Source organism: Halictus rubicundus, chromosome 2 (genome assembly GCF_050948215.1).
Source record: "Halictus rubicundus isolate RS-2024b chromosome 2, iyHalRubi1_principal, whole genome shotgun sequence".
In the NCBI taxonomy this organism is placed as follows: domain Eukaryota; kingdom Metazoa; phylum Arthropoda; class Insecta; order Hymenoptera; family Halictidae; genus Halictus; species Halictus rubicundus.
Window position 1 is genome coordinate 4,548,969 of NC_135150.1, and position 21,783 is coordinate 4,570,751.

Genomic DNA, 21,783 nt, shown 5'->3' on the forward strand with positions numbered 1-21,783 from the left:
TGTATCATGAATCGATAGACTATCGAATTCTGAGTAAAACTGTATTGACATCCATATGTCCTAAATCTAATAGTTAACGAGATATTATCGAAATAATTTTCTTTCTTCTGTAGACAATATCTCGTTAACTATTAGGTTTAGGACATATGAAGGTCAACGCTTTTATACTCAGATTTTGATACTCTATCGATCTATGGTATAAAAAATCGGACATTCCATTTAAAAAAACGAAGTTGATCTTGACAATACTATACTGATCAACTTTTGTTGAAAATATTTTTTGTCAGATTATCGCAAGTACTTAAAAAATCGTGAAAACCGTTACGTGGGACACCCTGTATATATATACACTAACGAGCAAAACTGAGTCTACACTATTTGAAGCAACATAACTTTTTAAAAATTAGATCAAATGACTTGAATTTTATTGAGAAGTTAAAAGGATTAGTTTATTAGACGAGGTGTAAACAATTTTTGAAAAAAGTTTGAATTGGTCGGAATCGCAAAAGAAATAGTAAAAGTTGGTTTTTTTAGCTTTTTTATCTGAGCCTGTATTGAAAATTTAAAAAATGTATTTGATTCGCTTGAATAAATTATATCCATGCTGAAAATTTCACCGATATTGGTTAATTCGTTTACGAGTTATAAACACTTAAAAGTGGAAAAATTGCCGTTTTTCACGATTTTCGACTTAAAATCGCACTTTTAATCTTTATAACTCGTAAACGAATTAACCAATATCGCTGAAATTTTCAGCATGGATATAATTTATTCGAGCGAATCAAATACATTCTTTAAATTTTCAATACAGGCTCAGATAAAAAAGCTGAAAAAAGCAACTTTTACTATTTCTTTTGCGATTCCGACCGATTCAAATTTTTTACACTTCGCCTAATAAACTAATCCTTCTAACTTCTCAATAAAATTCAAGTCATTTGATCTAATTTTTAAAAAGTTATGTTGCTTCAAATGTGTTGGTCGGCTGAATCGGGCTCATAAGACAGGAATCAGTTTCACGAAACGCTTGTACATTTACGGGTTTGATGACATGGCAACAGTGAGGAGAAGGATGAAATGTGGCAACCAGGTCTAGTCGCTAGCTTTCTCTCTCAATTTTCGTTTCTCTCTTCCGCTAATGTTCAATCTTCTTACCATCCTCAGTCGACATTTTATATATTCTTTTTCACCGTAGTTTTTTATGTAGTTCGACACAGAAAATTTTAACCATTCCATAATCAGTTTTCCCTACTGACCGTTCGAGGACCATAACGTGACAGTCAAGGTCAAGTCCATGCCGGCCACCTTAAATCCTACACCCTGATCTATTACCCGTCTTGTATAGTCTGACCTTAAGAAAACATAAATTACCTTAGTGTTCCTTTTCCTTACCTTATGATTTAGATTTGTTTCAGCCACATTGATTAGAACTGAATATTATTAACTTAATATTGATAAAAACAAAAGACTGACATTTATTGTATGTCTATAAACATAGAAACATAGAATTTTATTTCAGATTAAAAGAAATTAATGACATACATATTTAAGAGATTGTTGCGAAATTTTAATTTCTGAGATGGTAGCACGAGATATAGACACATAAATTAATTGTAGATTTGATGCTTTCACGGCCTGGAATGTACACATGTGGAGTGGCTTTCGGGAGAGAGCAGTGTCCAAAAGGAATTTGTTCCCCACGTTTCGCCATTATTACAGCTGGCTTCATCAGGGGTGAAGACACTCTGATACTGGCGAGTGTCAAGGAAAACTGAGTTTATATAGGGCTGGTCAATGTTCCGGAACGGTGCTGACCAGTAGTTTTTAATTGTTCAGCTGGACAATTAAAAAATGGCAGGAGGGAGTGCCAGATGGGGTTGAGTTGGTATCCCGTGTTCCTGTTGATGTTGTCAGGGTGTTTAAGGATCTCAATGGATTCCCTATATTTGCGTGGAAAATATTCCTTGAATCTGAATACCAACTTCGTTTCCTCCAACATAATCGTGTGCCCAGTGGCTAAGTGATGTTCTGCCACTGCAGACTGGGTGTATTTTAGTCTGAGCCACCGATCATGTTCGGTGAGACGTGTACTCACACTCCTCCCAGTTTCCCCGATGTATACTTTGCCGCATGAGCAGGGGAGGTGAGAATTTGTCCAATTTTCCTCTCTGCCTTGAAAATCGTTTTGATCCTTTCTTTCTTGAGGCGTTTGGAATTGTGATCTGTGGTGCCAGCGATGTAGGGGAGAAAACTAAAACCGAGGTATTCGTCTTTTGGGTCCTGTGAAGATGGTACTCGGTGTTGGAGCCTCTCGATTGTCTGTTGGATTCTTCGGACGGAGAAGCCGTTGCATACCAATACATTCTTCACATGATCCAGCTCCGCCAGTTTCACAGATTTTGAGAGCCCGATTGACTAGCCAGGAGATGACCGAGTCTTTCTGTGTAGGGGGGTGGTGTGAGGCCGCGTTCAGATATCTGTCGGTGTGGGTGGGTTTCCGGTATACCTGATGTCCTAAGGTTCCGTCTGCTCTTCTTGAGACCAGTACTCCATTCCTAGATCCATTCCTAGATGTACTGCTTTGGATCGAGTCGGGTCGGGCCGAGTCACGAGTCGTTACAGCTACGAAAACAAGACTTGTATCGGAAAAAGTAGAGCAATTATATTTTCTGTACGCAAATTCCAAATAAAACACTACAATTTCGCACAGTATATTTAAAAAATGATTCCTTGTGGAATTTAATAACTGATTACACTAAAAATATGAAAATCATTCTGAACCTGCCAGTTAAAATGCAAAATACGTCTGAAAAATTATGAAGCAGCATCGTACTTATGTGAATACAAACTTTTGGGTATCAGACTTGCCTCAACTGTAGCTTTGACCCCGACTCGACCCAACCCGAATGCCACTTCGGGTACTCGAGGTCGCGGGAACCCGAAGTTTACAAACTTTGGGTCTAGGGAGATAAAACAGGTCTAGCGGCCCCGGCGGGAATTTTATTGGTATTGTGTGGAAAACCATCATTTTAGGTTGAAAAACAATCCCCTAAAATTTTAAGTCGCTAACCCTTCATTTAAGGGTGATATGAGGGTAATCACCCTCAACTTTAACATTTTTTTCTCGGTTGTTAATTAAGATATTGAGATGAAATAAAATCGAAAATATTCGAACTTACTTCCTTCATATCATATATTTTTTTCATAATTGTAATTAAATTATTAAGACTAGAAAAAAATTATTTAATTTTTAATTTTTTTTTAGGCGTGGGGGTGGCAAGCAACCCTTCGAGTGACCACTTCCAAAAAATTCAAGAACAATGTTCTGTTACCTATCTAATACGTACAAAAGTTTCAAGATCGTCGGATTGGTGGAACATAGTTAAATATTGAAGAACAAATGAAATTACGCCATTATAATAGTATAATGTGTAGTGCACTGTTTCTTACGACTAATTATTAATTAATAATTCTTATCAGGAGATTATGTCCCTCCTTGATCAATTATTCGCATCGTATTATATTCTATTCCTGTCTTCCCGAATTTGCAATATAAATAGACATTATGTAGGTGTAAAAGAAAAGTTTAGGAATCATAATATAGATTTATTCAATCTTCGTCACTATTTTCCTCAATTACTGGTACAGTATGTGTCGTATCAAATATATTGGTTAATATCTCCGCTGGTTTTACAATTTTCGATTTAAATCGCCCATGAGATAAATAGTAAATAATGGTAGCGACATGGGAGCAGCAACCTACTGTTCTGTTGCCATTAGCACAGTCGCGTGTATATCGTGTAATTCCGGTATAACTAATCGCATGTGGTACATATTCAATGTAGCATTGATAACTTTTGCGATTAATATGCCTCGAATGAACTTTCACCCTTATAATATTTTTAGTTTCCTTTAAATATTCCATATTTAAAATATCATCATTCCTCATTAACTCCGCTAGATAGCATACCGCCTGGGTTAATTGAGGTACCTGTACATAATATTACATAAGTAGCATATAGTTTTATATGTGATAATGTTATACATATGCAAGAAAGTATGTTACCTGTGAATAAGATTTTCAAATCTTTCTCAGTCATTTCTGGAAAATCCATTACAACGTTGGCAGTCATTCGTGTAAATGGTTTTCTACGGCGATTTAATTTTTTCCCTTCTACTAGTTCCTGAAGCGTTTGTTTTTATCCGTTGATTCTTCATATAATCAATAATTAAATCTATTTCTGGATCTGTATCTAATCTTTTACCAAATTCATTGTGTAGAAAGGATGCTATTCGACACAATGATTTAAGACATGGTAGAAGTTTATTGTCTATTTTGTGGTGTAATAAACGATATTTCTGTGCAATATCGCCATGGACAGCTTCAACAATCCATCTTATTTTTGTTACGAAGCGTGATGAATTTGCTTCTGCTGTTATCAATTGTGCTCGATTTCCTTTACAAGCTGGCATTAAAACATTATATCCTCTATTTTTCATATGCTCGACAACATCTCGAAAACCACGGTCCACAACGCAAAAATCATTGGGTTGTAAAAGTGAACTTATTCCGTTAGGATCTACTAATAAGATTTTCATGATTGACGCATCATTCATGGTACCATTAAATGGTCCTGCCGTGTCAATAATATATCGATTTGTTGTGCAAATTGTAAACGGTTTACATAATGATGTTTTCTTCTGTCCAGAATATGATTTCCTTCGATATACATTATTTTTACTTTTCTCGTGTCTAACATATGTTCCTTCAAAAATTACTACTAATTCAGAATCTTTTATTTCAAAAAGTTTCCTTGGTGCGTACGCTGTTTCATTTAAAATGAGATCGGCTCTGGATTTTGTATTTATTCCGAAGTGATTTCCCAAAACATCCTTTTCAAATGCGTTAATTATTTGATGGAAATATCCGGACACTTGTTGTTCATGTTGCAGACCGAATATATTTTTAATAATTACCTTAGAACTGCCACTTCTAAGTTTAAATAAAAATATAATTAATGCTTGTTTCACAGTCGAGCGCGATGCAGCGGGTGTTTGTGATTTTGGGTTCAAGACCGAGCGAGTGTTGGGGACTTTTAAGTGGAAGTCGCAGAGAAACCGAATGAGTGTAAGGCCTCGTACAGACCTGAACATTTCGACGAACATTGCGCCGAACAGCGAACGAAACAAAGTCGACATTCATTTCGACGCGATTTTGCGTTTCGGACGCTGTTCGGCGCGATGTTCGGCGCGATGTTCGGCGCAATGTTCGTCGAAATGTTCAGGTCTGTACGAGCCTTAAGAGTGCCACGCTGAGAATCGTAGCCAGAGTATCTTAGAATCAATAATAAATACATATTATCATTAATCAAATGTACCACCAATAGTACTATCCCTACTTTATAATACCGTAATTTCATTTGGTTTTCAATATTTAACTATGTTCCACCAATCCGACGATCTTGAAACTTTTGTACGTATTAGATAGGTAACAGAACATTGTTCTTGAATTTTTTGGAAGTGGTCACTCGAAGAGTTGCTTGCTACCCCCACGCCTAAAAAAAAATTAAAAATTAAATAATTTTTTTCTAGTCTTAATAATTTAATTACAATTATGAAAAAAATATATGATATGAAGGAAGTAAGTTCGAATATTTTCGATTTTATTTCATCTCAATATCTTAATTAACAAACGAGAAAAAAAATGTTAAAGTTGAGGGTGTTTACCCTCATATCACCCTTAAATGAAGGGTTAGCGACTTAAAATTTTAGGGGATTGTTTTTCAACCTAAAATGATGGTTTTCTACACAATACCAATAAAATTCCCGCCGGGGCCGCTAGACCTGTCTTATCCCCCTAGACCCTTTCGGGATCCCCACCAGACCCGACCTGAGGCTCGGGTACCTGCACACCCCTACAGTTAATACATTTGCGTATTCGGTCGATAAGTGCAGTGATACACTTTGTAATGTTTATTCTTCATAATAAAGAAACTCAAGGTGATCATTGCATCTCGATAAATAATCAAAACAGAAAAACTAGTTATTAGATTGTACGCTACTCTTGAAACCATATAACTTTTGTTCGAACCATTTTTTCATATAGCAAAACAGTTTACGTGTAATTCAGACGACACACTTACCAATATCGCCGTGTACATATGTAGTGTGCCATATATAATAAACATGTTTTTTACGTGCGCTTAAATACTTTCCTGTTTGTCGCTGAATTATCTTCTAATTTTACTAATTAATTTATTGTAAGGAAAACAGATTTTCAATTTTATAGACATATAATTATTCAGCGACAATATCAATATATTGTAGATTTCGTATAGAAATCGTATAGAGACTCTCTATAGAAATCGTAAACATATGAAAATGTTTACTTATAATAACAAGAACATTCATGGTGAGAGAGTGAAAGTTGCCAACATTGACATCATCTTTAGAAGGACATTTTGTTTTAATATTCTAAAGAAATAATGTATGTATGATGACTTATTAATTATATATTATATAAAATTTTAAATATCAGTACGACTTGTCAGAGTCACTTGCTGACACAAATACCAAAAATTTTTGCTAACAAGGTAAACGTATTGCACTATGCAACTATAAAATATCTTCAATAATTCATATAAGTTGAATAACTTTATAACATTTTTACTGACATTGTTAGAAATTATAGTCAACATGGAACACTATACATATGTATATACAGTGCAGCAACGTATAGAAATCGTTGAACTTTATTATGAACTTTGAAATCCTGTTCAAACTTGTTTTAATTAAGGAGACCTTAATTGGTTACTACGCAAGATTGTGCAATTTCCCTTCCTTGAGGTGTTTCGAAAAACAGGCTCTGCAATAACTCAAGAACAGTTAATGAGTTGAAGAACAATATCACAACCACCAAAATTGAAATTCATTTGAATTATGTGAAAATGTAGTGAAAATTTGTAATGTTGGATAACCAATGTCATATAATACCTGTACTCTGTGTTGAAATAATGAAACCTGACAGTATTTCAAATACATATTTTGTGTTGTATTTCTATTTAAAGAAAAAATAATATCATACATTTATTTTATATAGTATTTTGTTTTATATTCTACTAGTTTTTGCACTTTGTGTATGAATGGGTTAAAAATATGTATACAATTCTTCATTTTATTTGCGTAATCAGATAGCTATTTGAAATTTTAAATACGCAAATTTTTTAATGTTGCCATTTAAACCTTAGTTCAGTGGAGATCTGTTCAAAAATTGCGTGCAAAATTGCCCTCGACCGAGTTTTCCAAGGTCAAATTTTTTATTTACCAAACGCAGTTTTTAAATTTTTAATATAGGCCCAGATAAAAAGTTTTGAAAAGTGACCTTTACCATTTTCTCCATGATTCTGATCAATTAACAATTACATAGTACATATTTGTCGATATTTCTCCTTATGTCTGTGAATATATTGACTGTAGCTAATATCTGTAGCCATTAATTACACAGTTGAATAAGAATAATAGAATTGATTCGGGTCGTTTATCTTTCAGCAAAATATCGACCCCAAGTACACTACAAAGGTCGCACCCAATTTTTTCGAGGAAGAAAGAATTTAAGAACTCGAGAATGAGCCGCAATCGCCGGATCTGAATCTCATCTAAAATCTCTGGACAATTTTAGATGATCATATTCCTTTAAGTGCTGTTACTCACAAAGAAAGTATTATTTTGGAAACACTTCAAAACACTTCAAACAAAATCTACTACATATAAATGTTCTCCCCTTCCATTAAAATGAAATAGAATGTTATTCTTTTGTAGCCAATATTTGAGCATTAAGATATCTAGGAAAAGCATCAAACAGTCCCAATCATAAAAAGATTATTGTAACATCTGTAACATCATATAACGTCGATCGTATAGAAGCAAACGGACAATCGTCGTCCCCAAAAGGTTAAAATGAAATTTCAGTTTGTACATTTTGTGGTAGTGATCGTATAGATTACTATTCAAACTTTCTTTTGTCCGCCACTGTAGATACGCGTCTATAACACGACGCACAGTGGTGCTAAATGGCCAAAAAGCGGCAAAAAATCTGTAAAAACGAAACTATCCCACGTATATGTTTGAAAATTTGCAGAGAGATTGCCACAGGTACAAAGCTTATTTGGCAAAAAAATTTTTTTAAAAAGTTGTTAAACATTAAGTAATATAGGCTAATCGGAAATCTCTGTTTTCTGCCCATTGTTTATTTATGGAAGCATACAACAAATCCTTTAATAGATTTTGGTCTGGCACTGAACGTTTTGGCAAGGTGTAATATTGATCTAATTTTATGCAAAAAATCATGAGACCCTTCGAGACCCTTTCGCCACAATTTAAGTTTCAATACATATTAACTTTCAAAATTTCCAAGAATTATATTACTTAATGTTTAACAACTTTTTAAAAAATTTTTTTTGTCAAATAAGCTTTGTACCTGTGGCAATCTCTCTGCAAATTTTCAAACATATACGTGGGATAGTTTCGTTTTTACAGATTTTTTGCCACTTTTTGGCCATTTGGCACCACTGTGTGACGTATCACAGACAGAAGGCTTAAAGCCCTTCCCCCCGCCTACCGGTAGGTTAACAATTTTATGGGCTCATTGCCGTTGAACCTACTGCCATCGAAGTAATCGCAGAAGTTCCGCACAATAGGGAATTGCTTACGTCAGTGATGGCCTTTTCTGTTTATGATAGGCTCGCTGGCTTACATGTGCTTCAATCACCTACTCAGTATAGGTATCTAAATTACCTGGGTCATAGCACTAGTTTTCTAGCCTACTAGTTTTCCGTTTCCTTAGATTATAAAATCTAGAAACAAATGTCATCAAAAGTCAATCTCTAGAAACTCAGTGTCTAGATCAGACCTTCAATCACCAGACTCTCAATTAAAAAGGTTAAAGGTCAATGCATACCTCGCAGGTCAGTCCGGCCGGCTCAACATTACAACCCTGGTTTTGGTCCTAGCGGTTAGGAGCCGGCAACCGTGTCACACTTTGGAACCGAATTTCTTCTCTGGCCTCTCGGGCCTTCTCCAGATGGCCTTTCGAGAGCGCGTTGACAGTTTCCTGCTGTGCATGGCACAAAAATATGTTTTTAGTGGCTCCACAGCTCCTTACGTAAAATATCCGTATCTCTCCTTTACAACACCATGGAAGTAGGAAACGTTCCTGGCATTTAGTGAAACAGCATCACAGATCCTTATATGTATTTTATCATACGTAAATTATACATATAAAATACTTCTTAAATAATTTATCATGTTATACGCAAATGTAATTTCTTAATGGAAATATATTGGAAACATCTTTGTTCTGCAAATTTTATCACCGGTTAAAGCGTAAAAATATTTTTAAAAATATGGTCGTATTCTACGATTCTTCCTGTTTGAAATTCCGTTTTTTAATTCGCGGAACATCAAAAATTGCAAATATTGGGTACTTGAAACTGTTATAAAAATATATTAGATTGGAGGGAAATTCTGCCGTATTTTAAAGAAAACATTTGAATCAATTTATAAAAATACATGTGTTTAATATTATTCAATGATATAATTTCCATTATTTGTAAGGACTTGTTGCCATCTTTCAGGTAACCTGTCCATTCTTGTTTCCCAATGACTCAATAGCAATATGTGTTTTTGATTTACAAGCAAAATTAACTGCTTAGGTATGGTGCGCAGGGCGATAAAATGCAGATAGAAGGTGTTGTACCGTTCGGTTAGCCTAAGCCATCAATTTTATGACGGGCAAGGTCAGATGTTGGTCAACTCGAAAAATGAGGGTAGCGTACAAATTCGTTTCTACGACGAGTTTTAATTACTTTATGACCACCGTCCGACGAAAACACGAAGGAAAACACACGGTCAACACGTGCTGGAACTGACTTCGTCATACTAAATCATAATATCGCACCTCCTACTCGGAAAACATAACAATAGATACTATTTTTACCAAGAAATTTCCTTGTGATTAATTCCATGACATTCGACGTAAACTGTGGGTTATAGCTAAGATATTAAACTGTTACCGCCTACTACAACGCGATTGTAGGGGGTAGCAAGACGCCATTTCGTATGGGTTCGAAGTGATGACATTGTATTAATGCGAAGCTGAGAAGAAGGTTCCCTGGCAAGACTGCGGTGACGTATCTAGATACGTATGCGCGGCCGATTGGTTCAGAGTGGAAGAGGCAGGCCTCGTTTCACACGCATTTTCGGTTGTATTCGAAATATTGGCTACAGCGGTCATACATACTATATAGCGTGTGACGTTCGACGTCAAAACATTGGGCCTACAGGCGAGGCTGTGAGGTGGGGATAGGTTTGTTAGCATAGTAATAAATTATTATTTTGTTTATTGTAACGTTTAAATTCCTTAACAACGTATTCAATTTTGAACTAAATTGGAATACTCCTTTCCATTTTGGCCACATTTGGCGATTTCCGCCCACTGTTGGCTGGTTACATGTATAGGAAAAAGGAAAAAGTTGTTCAGCACATTGACCTTGGTGACATATTTCAATGTCATCAAAATCCGTGTGAAGAAGTGGCTCGTCGACAAGTTTACCAAAATTCGAACCGACCGCCATGCCAGTGTGTGTGCGGAAGCAGTAGATAAGCGGTGGCACCATGCCGACGCATGCATTGCCAAGGATGTACAAGCATCTGTAAGATTCCGATGCAGTAGCAGTAGCAATTTTTTGCTAATATTTCGGGAACCGTTCATTTGCTCATAAAAATTCTTTCGGTTTCGTATTACCTCCCTCCCTCTTACCATTCACCTCTACCACCCACCCCACCGAATGTTGTCGCCATACTGAACTGCCACCGATAAAGAAAACTGTATACCTTGTATTTATATGTATTAGTGGCGGATGTAATTTTAATATGTTTTCTTATAAGATTTTCGTTATACTCTTCATGATGGAAAACATACTACTGCGATGTTTTTAAAACATTGGTCTCAGAGTAATTAATATCTTTTTACTGTTTTAAATACTTAACAAGCGAAACACGTATTCACGACAATTAAATAACCAAGTCACTAATCAATAAGCCAATAATCCAAAATCAGTTTAACCATCATTTCCAACACTTCACTGCACTTAAATTCGTTTTTACGGAAAAGGGCCTAGCCGATTAAGATGGTCAAAACTGCCCTTAGAGGTTTTTCAATGATTAATGAACCATTCGAAAGCTAACCCAGAAAAACCCCTCTGAGCAAAATTTCAACCCCCTATCTTGCCCGTGAGGGTAGTTACAGGGTAAATTAGATTTCGCGCTTTTCCGCGCATTTCCCACACTCTGATGTTTCCTAAAATTCTGAAAAATGTGGCATATTTTGGATCCTAAGACAGATTTTTGAGAATTTTTTCAGATTTTTTTCTTGCAAACTGTGGTCGTAAAAAATGAAAAACCTCAAAAAAATCGGAAAAATGTACATTTCTCAAAAATATGAAAACATGCTATTTTGCTGTTTAGTGCCCCGATAAAGTACCATAATAGGCAGTGTCGTCAATTTTTTTTTAGATTTTTTGTTGTGGCAAGTCCTTGTCAACAACAAGAAAAACCGAATTTTTTCACCGTTTCTGCTATTAGGAGGAAAGTTAAACTTGTTGGTTTTACCGCAGGTATATATTAAGTCATTTTAAACATTATTACATTGAAACAAGTAAGTGTTTGTCCTAAGAAATGTTTTAAGAGAAAAAATGAATTGTATTTTGTGCGGTGTATACCAGAATGTTCGTAACGTTTACAACTTCGCCGGTTGGCACATCGGTTTAGGCGTCGGACTACGGAGCGGATACGCTGGGGTTCGAATCCCGTCGTTGGAAAAGTTTTTTTTCCATACATCATTTTTATTTTTTCAATTTCTGATATGGTTTATTCATGTGATTTTAACAATATTTTTTTAATGTTTTAAAAATATTGAGGTAACATTTTTAACTAACTTTTATTTATATTACTCCGATTTTACTTCGAATTTAATGATATTATTTTCTTTCATTAGGCAATAAATTAATATTTATATTATTGTGTTCGTCCACGATTTCCGCTAGATATGATATTGCTTGTGAAAATTGGTAAGATTCCGTGAAAAGAATTTTTAAATCTACTTCTGTTATTTCCGAAAAATCAAGAGTATCTACCGAGGATACTGTTTGAAATGGAGTCGTTTTGCAGTTCCAATTATTTATTTATTTATTATTAATTGATATGTACATGCATCACTTACAGTTGTAGAAACCTAGAAAAAAATTATCTCATTCGATAACTCACATCACTCATTCGGAAATTCCCGTTTCTTTTTAAAAATATGTACCTCGTACACTAAAGTTACAGTGGAATGTCCTTTTAGATATTGGATGACCTTTTTACTTGACCTTTTATTTCGTCGATAGCGAGGTGAGCGTTCACATGAACGTCAGATCCTCGTTAGCTCTGATATTGACGATTTTCGTCCCAGAGCGCGTCCAGTATCGCTGGAATCTGATTTCTGCCGATCAAATTTTTTCCCATCGTAGCATCTTCAAGAGTAGTCTATTCCCACAGGGGGCGAACGCTCGCTTTGCACGAAAGAAGTTTCTGCTGTATCGATTTAAGTTTCTTTTCTCGTTCCTTGACAAATCCCAAATGTAAATGCGCCGGTGAACGGGGACGACCGAAGGGATGTTAGTATGATTCAATGGCGAACTTTTCTTACATCGACGTTTCGATCATTATCGATCATTCTGTGGAAAAATGGATACTGTAAATCCACACGGAGAGCGAGTTTACATACCAGCGTTGCGTTCTACGCACATTCCGTTGTGCCCACGCAGTGCAAAGGCAAGACACTTTTCGAAGTTTCCATAAAGCCACCCACATTTTGAGGGCTTTCTTGAAAAATGTTAGCTTTGCCACACTTTGTTACTTACGTTACATGGCGGCGGCCTTACCTCTCGAAAACACTTTAAATCGCTGAAATTTAAACACGCATAACCAGTGAATCCCTGACATTAAAACGTGGATTACATATACATAAAAATCTACAGGATTATATAAAAAGGGATAAAACTTTCTGGTTTGCCAAAGTGAAGTTTAACTACCAACTGGAATATACAGTGAATTCAAGAAGTATTTGAACACTAAGTACTCGATTCTCGAAAAATTGCTTATATTTAAACTGTGATAATTTTGTGAAAAATGATCGCACGATAATACATTTTCACTTACTTTAAAGCTATTTTTCATTTTATTCGAAGATTTGTTTTCATGATGTAGCGGGCGACAAATTGAAGACGTATTTTTTCTCGAAAATGCTATACATTTAAGCATCTGTGAAAAGTTCGAAAAAGTTTTGTGACTGACACCACCATAGATTAATAACTGAAGCTTTCCTAAAAATTAATTTTACAGTAATACATATAACTTTCACCATGAGGGCTTTACACGACCATACTTGTCCCTCATTTTTGTTCGATCAAAATTTAAGAAGCCGTTTTGAAGAGGAGGCTCCAATCTTCAAATCTGTGGCACTATCGTTTACGAGAACAATTTTTGAAACTTTTGAAAGACGTTTGTATTTGCAGCATTTTTTAGGAAATATGGGTCTTCAGTTTCCCACCTACTCCAAATCATGTAAAAACATCTTAGAGGAAAATGAACATTGCTTCGTGAAAGTAAAGGTTTCTAGCTTCAAAACAAGTCCAGATTTATGGTTGTACTATTTGTTTATACGAAATTATCGCAATTTAAATATTGAAAATTTTACAAGAATCGGAAATATATATAGTATCTAAATACTTATTGGATACATTTTGCGCATGTCGATTTTGAAGAAAAGGTGGGCAATATTCCTTAGAAAAATATTTGGCACACACTTTTTATTGATCATCGACTACAATGAAGGAATGAAAATAACCCTCAAAGTTGCGGGTAAAAATAAAATTTTTGAGATATCTCGGGAACTAGAGGTAAATTGAGGAACTGAAGTAAATTGGTTTGGAACTAGAATAACTTAGGCGGTAAGTATGTTTTAAATTGTGTGTTTTCAAATGAGAAATTTAGTGGCACAAGAAAGTTTTAGGAGAAGTCATTTGACTAATTAAGGTTTTTAAAAGAATTTTTATCCCATTTATAGTCCATTTGTATGAATAGAATATACGCATTTTTAGATTTTTGTTGCCGTTTAACGATAATTATTAAATTCATAATACTTTTCCATCTCGTGCGGAGTGAGGTATTCAAGTTTATTTTGTAGATGATAACTAATAACATATACTTTTATAATATTTTATAGCATAGTACGTTATTAGATATCGTTAGCTGTTTTTCTATTAGTTAGAGTTTTTCACAAATTTTTTAGGTGACTACGGTCGTCGTTTGCGATCTAGTTCCTATAATATTTCAGAAAATGTATTTTTTATTCAAATTAAAAAAATACATGGATTTTTCTAAAAAAATGGAAAGTGAATTTCGTATGTCCTCTACGCCTCCACCTACAAAAAATACCTTAACATAGAATTATGACCCTCTCGAAATCATATACTTAACGTTTATTTGAAACCTTTTTCTATGTCATTAATAACACTGTCCAACAAAATTAAACTTTTTTCAAGTTTTGCAATACCTGTTGGGTGATTCTTATAGACTTTGTCATCCTAAAACCGAATCTGAAAGTAGAATTGCTCCATCACGCAACGTTTTCGAAAAATTTTGGTTTTTGTAAAAATGCCCGATTTTGATACGAAACGACGTGTTACGCAAAAACTAAATACGCGAGAAAGTTCAAATTTGAGTCAAGAGATAGAGGGGACTCTCCTCTACATATTCATATTGTCAATTATATTTTTATGTACTTCCTAATAGTTGTAAATGGTTGTTAAAGTTTGAAAATGTGCCGACGCGGGTACTTTGTACGCTCTATTTTTATATTTATATGAAAAATCCTTTATCTAGCAGGAATTTACTATACAGGAATGCATTCTACAGACATTTCTGGTAAAGAAACCATTCACGAAAAGTATTTGGTTCCCTTAATGTACGAGAAGGATCAGAAAATGTTAATTGACAGCGTGTGCGCGACGCGTTCGCGCCAGACGGCCATTGCAGCCTTTTCGCGACTCGCCAGGGCCGTCGCTATGCGTAGTCGACGTTGGTACCACTCAAGTATGTCTTTGCTTACTATGCTTAATTAAATACATTTTTTTTTTGTCTTTTTGGGTGCCAATCATTACAAAAGATTATAAAAATACGAGTTATATTCACATTTCATTGTGGAAATGCTTAATAAAGAAAATTGAATACAAAAACTTACCTATTTCTGATGTAAACAAATTAAAAATGTTTCCGCCTTGCTTGACGTTTGTTCCTGGTATCCCGATTTTCAATAATAAGTGTCCAGCAGTAATCAGCAAGCATCCGCACATAAGTCTTTTCCTTTGTAACGTTTTTCCTAAATTCCTGCTAGATAAAGGATTTTTCATATAAATATAAAAATAGAGCGTACAAAGTACCCGCGTCGGCACATTTTCAAACTTTAACAACCATTTACAACTATTAGGAAGTACATAAAAATATAATTGACAATATGAATATGTAGAGGAGAGTCCCCTCTATCTCTTGACTCAAATTTGAACTTTCTCGCGTATTTAGTTTTTGCGTAACACGTCGTTTCGTATCAAAATCGGGCATTTTTACAAAAACCAAAATTTTTCGAAAACGTTGCGTGATGGAGCAATTCTACTTTCAGATTCGGTTTTAGGATGACAAAGTCTATAAGAATCACCCAACAGGTATTGCAAAATTTTTTTGGTGTTGGACAGTGTAATTTCAGAGATATTCGAGGGGATCGCTCCAAATGGGACCTTATGCATATGTAAAACTAAAGTATTTCAAACAGTATGGTGCTTAAACCATGGAGAAGGTTTCAGTCTTGAAACGCAGTCGGCGAAATTAGGAAATAGTTCAAAGATATACACGGGGTATAACGGTCGTCTGATAAGTGGACGATTCGGGACTTTCGAGGTGGGATCCACACTTATCGAGCGAAGTATAACATACACACTCTCTTCGCTATTCGACTTTATGCGTGTCGTTGCAGTCATATACGACTCCATAAATAAAGAGTGTCTCAAAAATGTTGTACTTCTTTGAGAGGGGCGATTCCTGAAGTCATTCGAAGTAAATTTTTCCTGTGCGAAAATGTTCTCTGCGGCTTTGTTAAGGAGTTATTAACGAAAAACTCGGACCAATTAGAACGCGGCTACAGCGGACAGATTCCGGCTCGGTCAATGTCAATGTCACGCTCGGCGAGACCTGTCGCCGTGCCGGAATCCGTCTGCCGTAGTCGCCTTCTGATTGGTCCGCGTTATTCGTTAATAACCCTTTAACAAAGCCGCGGAAAACATTTGCGCAAAGGAAAAAGTTACTTCAAATGACATTAAGCATCATCCCTTTCGAAGAAGTACAACATATGTCTACCTGGTATATACATACATATAGATCCCTGCCAGGCATAAGGATAGGAATGCACGTGTGTATGAATAATGCACGGGACGTTTCAAGTTCTTAATTAACCATTTCATTACGTGTCAGTTTTCGGTTAGAAAAGGTACGTTTTGTCGCGAATCACTATAGCATCACTGCCATTTCTTGTATTATACGAATTATTGGATTTCAAATCAAATTATTTTAAATTAATGTATCTTTTTCATAAACTCTAGTAGCAGATTCGACCGAACCTATTTATGAATGCTACACTTTGACAGGTGGCTATAGACATATAGTTAGTATACAGTGAAACTTCAACATTGGGTGACTATAGTCGCTGTTAATAGAAGAAGGGTTAAAGGTCTTCAACTTATCGAACAGTCACTGTACTTATTATACATTGTATTTAGTGAGAACGCGTACCATTGCACAATGTTCCAAACAGTGCATGCAAAGCTGGTAAAAACTCAAGATATACCTAAAGTTGCAAAAATAGTTGTAATGTTATTTCGTCATAATTGTACGATCGAAAATAATTTTCTGTGCGCTCGATTCATTTGATATAAAAGAATTTAAAAGATTTCACATCGCCGAATCACATAAAATTATTTAAATATTTCACCAGATACTATAATTTTTGGTTCTATTTAATGACGGCTACATCAAAAAGAGTCATACCAATTCTTTTGAATTGCATTTCCTCGTGTCACTTGGAATATCGGACATTGATAGACCTCGAAAATATTCGAAAGCTCACAACATAGCTACATAACTTAGCAAGATTATATAATCGAACACGACTCAATAAAATGCTACTACAAAATAATAGAGAAAAGTAGCAAATAATAATGTACGAGTTCAAATAACTTCACGACCCGTCGATGAACTAAATGTACTGAAACCACTGTAAACAATTCTCACTTATTTACAAGTGACAAATTAAGTTTATCGAAACGTGGGCGACTGCAGATGTTTCGCATAGATCAATGCTAGGCACATTTTCCTTAAGGGGGCCGGCATGGTTTGAAATCCATATACGTATGCAAGGGTTATTGCAATGAGCAATTTAGAAGTGGTCAATTGTGTTTCCTAAAAGTCCAATCTACGTCTGTATAGAATTCTGAAGCAAGTATGACGTCACAAGATGGCTGCCGCTGAAAGATTCTCTTAATTTCGAGAGATTTAGTGTTCGTATCGAAAAAAGGCTCTATACAGACGTAGCAAAGACATGTACAAACACGGTGGTATGCATTTTTAATTGATTACTTACTTATTTAATACGTAAAATGTCTAGAAAAAAGGCACAGGATAACATAGCGTGACAGTGAAGGCCAAATTGACTGCCCTTAATTGAACCGTCCGTGTCACCACCATGGCGTCCCCTTCCAATAAGCGCCGCCACACAGTGAGCGAAAATGCCATTTTGGCGCTCTAAAATAATAACTTCTAAACCGTTAGAGATAATCGAATGAAATTTAATAGGTAAAAAGGTAACATTTATAGCTCCAAATTGCAATAAAAATCAATTTGAATTTGCACGGTGTTTAGTAATTACATAGATTTTAAACAAATTATAGAATATGTGGAATTAATATACCTGTTCCTCTGCATTCATATGCCTGATGTAAATCTGTAATTTCTGGTAGATTTGTTGGAAGTTGTCGCAAATGAATTTTTTTGCATTGTTTGGTCAACAAATCATAGTTTATCACAGTAGAGTCGGTGTTAAGTTCTATTAGGTTCCGGCTGAGATGTGCATATTTAAAGTTCAAATTCAGGTGAAAAACTTGTGCTCACCTGAAAAATCTATAATTTTCAAAATGTAATAACAATTACTTGTTTTAAAATCGTTTGAATCCTAGACGATGTAAACTTTCGTATTGTCTGAACTCGACTCAGCTATTCTTAATAGCTTTTTTTTAAATTGCACTCGAATATTGAGAAAATCATGTGAAAAGAGACAATATCACGTTCTTAATTTTTTCCTCGACCTTTGTCGGACTCCTGTAGGTCGTGGAGGAGGATAAACAACATTTTTTCGGATTTGCTTCCTCTGAAATGTTCTTAAAACATTCGCATCACTCATTTATTTTGAAACAAAAAAAAATTTTTACATTTTCAAGTGCCGATTTCGCGTTTTCGCCCACTGTGCGCCGTAAGTGATTGATTTCCTTAAAAAAGGAGACAAAAATCAATATCGCCCAAGAAGTCACTTTATTGGGAATATCACTTAAATAATAATATTAAACATACCTTTTAATCTTCGTAAATAGTTGTATCTTCCTTGTCCGGTAAATAATAATTGGTCACAATTACAGAGAAAACATTAGAAGGTGATGTTTACAACTTTTTTTATGTAGGCCTATATTGAAAATTTAAAAAATAGGTTTTGTAGATCTGTGTCAATGATACACATCCTGAAAATTTCATCAAAATCGTAGAAAATTGCAGTTTTTTTCCGCATCAACTGATTTTGATGAAATTTTGAGAATATGTATAATTGGTACAGGTCTACAAAATGTATTTTTTAAATTTTCAATGTGGGCACACATAAAAAAGTTGTAAACAACAAATTCTAGTATTTTCTTTGTAATTCTGACCAATAGCAATTTTTTGAAAATTTCTGTTTGACGTCATGTAGTAAACTAATTGTTCCAACTTCCCAAAAAAAAATCCAAGTCGCATGTTCCATTATTAAAAAAGTTATCGTCCTTTTAAAAGTGTCTGAATATTACTGTGATTCATTGTACGTTTGCGTATGGCTTTTAGTCTATAGAAGTCAACAAACAGCAAAAATTCGGAGCTGCTTTTAAATTTTGCAGTTGCAGTAATGAATATTGTATTATATGCAACAAAAAAGAATTCATTCTGAGCCGTTCCAAAGAAAATATGCACCAATAATGCACTAATGCAATATGCACTAATGGCTTAAATGCAAATTGTATCTGTTGTCTAAATAATATATGAATTATTGTAATATTTTAGACCTGCATTTTCAGTTTTTTAAACAATTTTGAACATGTTCAGTTCGGTGGAGGAAAAAAAGTAATCTTGAAAATTTGAGTAATCTTTTATAAACCCAATTATATCAATTATAAATAAGAGTAAACAAAAGAAACCTATCAATTGTACGTATTAGACATTAATAAATCAAATTACAAAACAATTTTCATTTTTATCCCATTTTCCGAGGAAATCGACCACTGTGCACCATTACCATGGAGAAAGGACTCGCTTCGCATGTCGCGAGTAGCTAGTAGCTAATAGCTACGAAGGTACGCACGGTCAACTAAGACAGTCTCGCCAGATCAAGACTTATGTCCCCACTCTAACTTTCCCTTCTACCATGGCATTCCCCATGCTTCTGCCGCGGCCCGGTCACATGACTCGTTTCATCTCTGTCATGCATACTCCGGTACTAGCAAAGAGAAGATAACTTTTTTCCCTCAACTCGTGCACTGACGAAGACACGAGACACCAGCAAACGTGATAGAGGTGCGCGCTGTAGGATAGAAAGGTTGGTGGGGGAAACAGGCGTTTGAGGGGCTCCCCAACAGTGTCTAACACTGGCATACATATATTTGCCATGTTCCTAAAAACGACTTTTGTTAAAAATTCCTAAAAGGTCAAAGTGCATGCAGTTCGCTGGTATTTGAACATTCCTCGTCCTTATGCTGACAGTAATGAAACGAATGGATCCTGTAACGTCCATTGTAATCGAATTTCGAGCAAGCAAATAAGGCAGTACGAGAAAGATCTCCCTCTGTAATGAATTTCTTTGCAGCCGGCATGGCAGTTATAGCGTAGACTCAACTTTTGAAGCTTCATTCAGCAATTAAAATTTGAAGGAGCTTCGAAGAACGTGACATTTACCCTTTCATTACTAAAGGTGACTGAAGTCATCCAACGTCAGACACTTACTATGTATTGAAGTTGACTATAGACACTCACCTTTGTGCGCCTCGTGTACCTTACAGGTGGCTGGGTATAGCCAGCTATCGCAACATTTAAAAACAGCAGGAAAAGGCTTACTATGAAAGTTTGATTGTTCCAATACGTAGTTCTTCATTTGGTAATGTTTAACTACACCGCCAATAATAATTTAATGCATGCCGTGAAAAAGTATTAGATTATTTGCATATGAATTACCCAATTTTTAATAGTAACATTGAATAAACATAATCTTCTTCTATGTAAACTTATGCATCAAAGTAAGCATCATTCTTTGGGAAGGATGGTTGGTGTTCGGTAGTAATGAATGGAATCCCGGGCGGACTTGCAATGCTGTTTATTTTTAAGGGCCTAGTGCCTGACTGTTTTGACGAGAGTGAGCTTTCGACTGCAGTCTGTGTACTCTTTTATACAAAGTTGTGTCTTTGATAGGTGGGGGTGTCTTTGCACCCCCACTCTGGTGAATCGCACTGTAACGGAATTTCCATCGGCCGCACACCCTTAACATGCTGTGTGCATCGTCAGGTAACGGGCCCTTTGTCTTCGCGGGGTTCCCGTACCATCGGCTTGGGCCGTTAGAAATTCGGGGTTTTTTATGACTCTTTGCGAGGGCTATTGAGGCTGTCGCTAATAAAATCTAATTGCTACCCTAGAGGGCGTCTTAATGACTCTACCTGACAGTTTCCTCAAAAATAGCTTCAATTGTCGCCTGAGTCCTAAAACCTCTCCAGCATCTGCATTGCACATGTCAACTTTATTATATGCAGCTGGCCGCTACAATTCTAATCAACATACTGTGTCAACAAATTACAATCCTCTTGTATTGCGGTACAAATTGAATTGTTTGATCGTCCACGTTTTTCACTTATCAGATCCTCATCACATTGATTGTCATGGAAATAAACATTATTTAAAGGCAAAATTGAGTATCGAAATAAAAATTGAAGGGAAGACTTTAAATATCAGCTTCCTACCTGAAAATGATGTACAATAATCAATCTGTAGATAATATTTCTTGATCAAAACGCATTCTAAAATCGGACATTTCATATGCAACAACCTAATAAGACACAGTGCACTTGAGTGAACAGTTTATGCCTCGTACAAACGCTGCAAGATTGAACAAATTTTCTCGAATTTTTTTCAAAGTAATGGTACGTCTTACTTTATAATATTCAATTTTAATTGATTTAACTACTCTTTCGTCATACAGAACAATTTTTTATACAGTTCTAATTACTTAATTTACGTAATACGTAATACGTAATTTTTTAATAAAAAAAATATGCTTTTAATGTAAAAACATAATATTGGTACAAG

General features: G+C 35.4%; 2 protein-coding genes across 2 annotated transcripts in view; one reads left to right on the forward strand and one right to left on the reverse strand.

Annotated features, from left to right (window-relative positions):
- The window catches only part of LOC143363973 (uncharacterized), a 764,268-nt gene that overhangs the window by 48,988 nt on the left and 693,497 nt on the right, over positions 1 to 21,783 (forward strand). The gene's annotated exons all lie outside the window — the stretch shown is intronic.
- On the reverse strand, positions 1,619 to 20,581 carry LOC143362230 (uncharacterized). Its single transcript, XM_076802224.1, has 3 exons — positions 20,464 to 20,581; positions 2,293 to 2,619; positions 1,619 to 2,196 (listed from the first exon to the last, which is right to left on the reverse strand). Exons 1-3 carry the CDS (start codon positions 20,579 to 20,581, stop codon positions 1,775 to 1,777), a joined length of 867 nt encoding a protein of 288 aa, XP_076658339.1. The 3' UTR covers positions 1,619 to 1,774.

Coding starts and splice junctions, on each gene's coding strand:
- LOC143362230 (XM_076802224.1), bottom strand. CDS start 20,581: ATGAAGAACTACGTATTGGAACAATCAAACTTTCATAGTAAGCCTTTT. Junction 2,620..20,463: donor GGTACACGAGGCGCACAAAG/GTGAGTGTCTAT, acceptor TTGTTTTCGTAG/CTGTAACGACTCGTGACTCG. Junction 2,197..2,292: donor TCGAGAGGCTCCAACACCGA/GTACCATCTTCA, acceptor AAACGCCTCAAG/AAAGAAAGGATCAAAACGAT.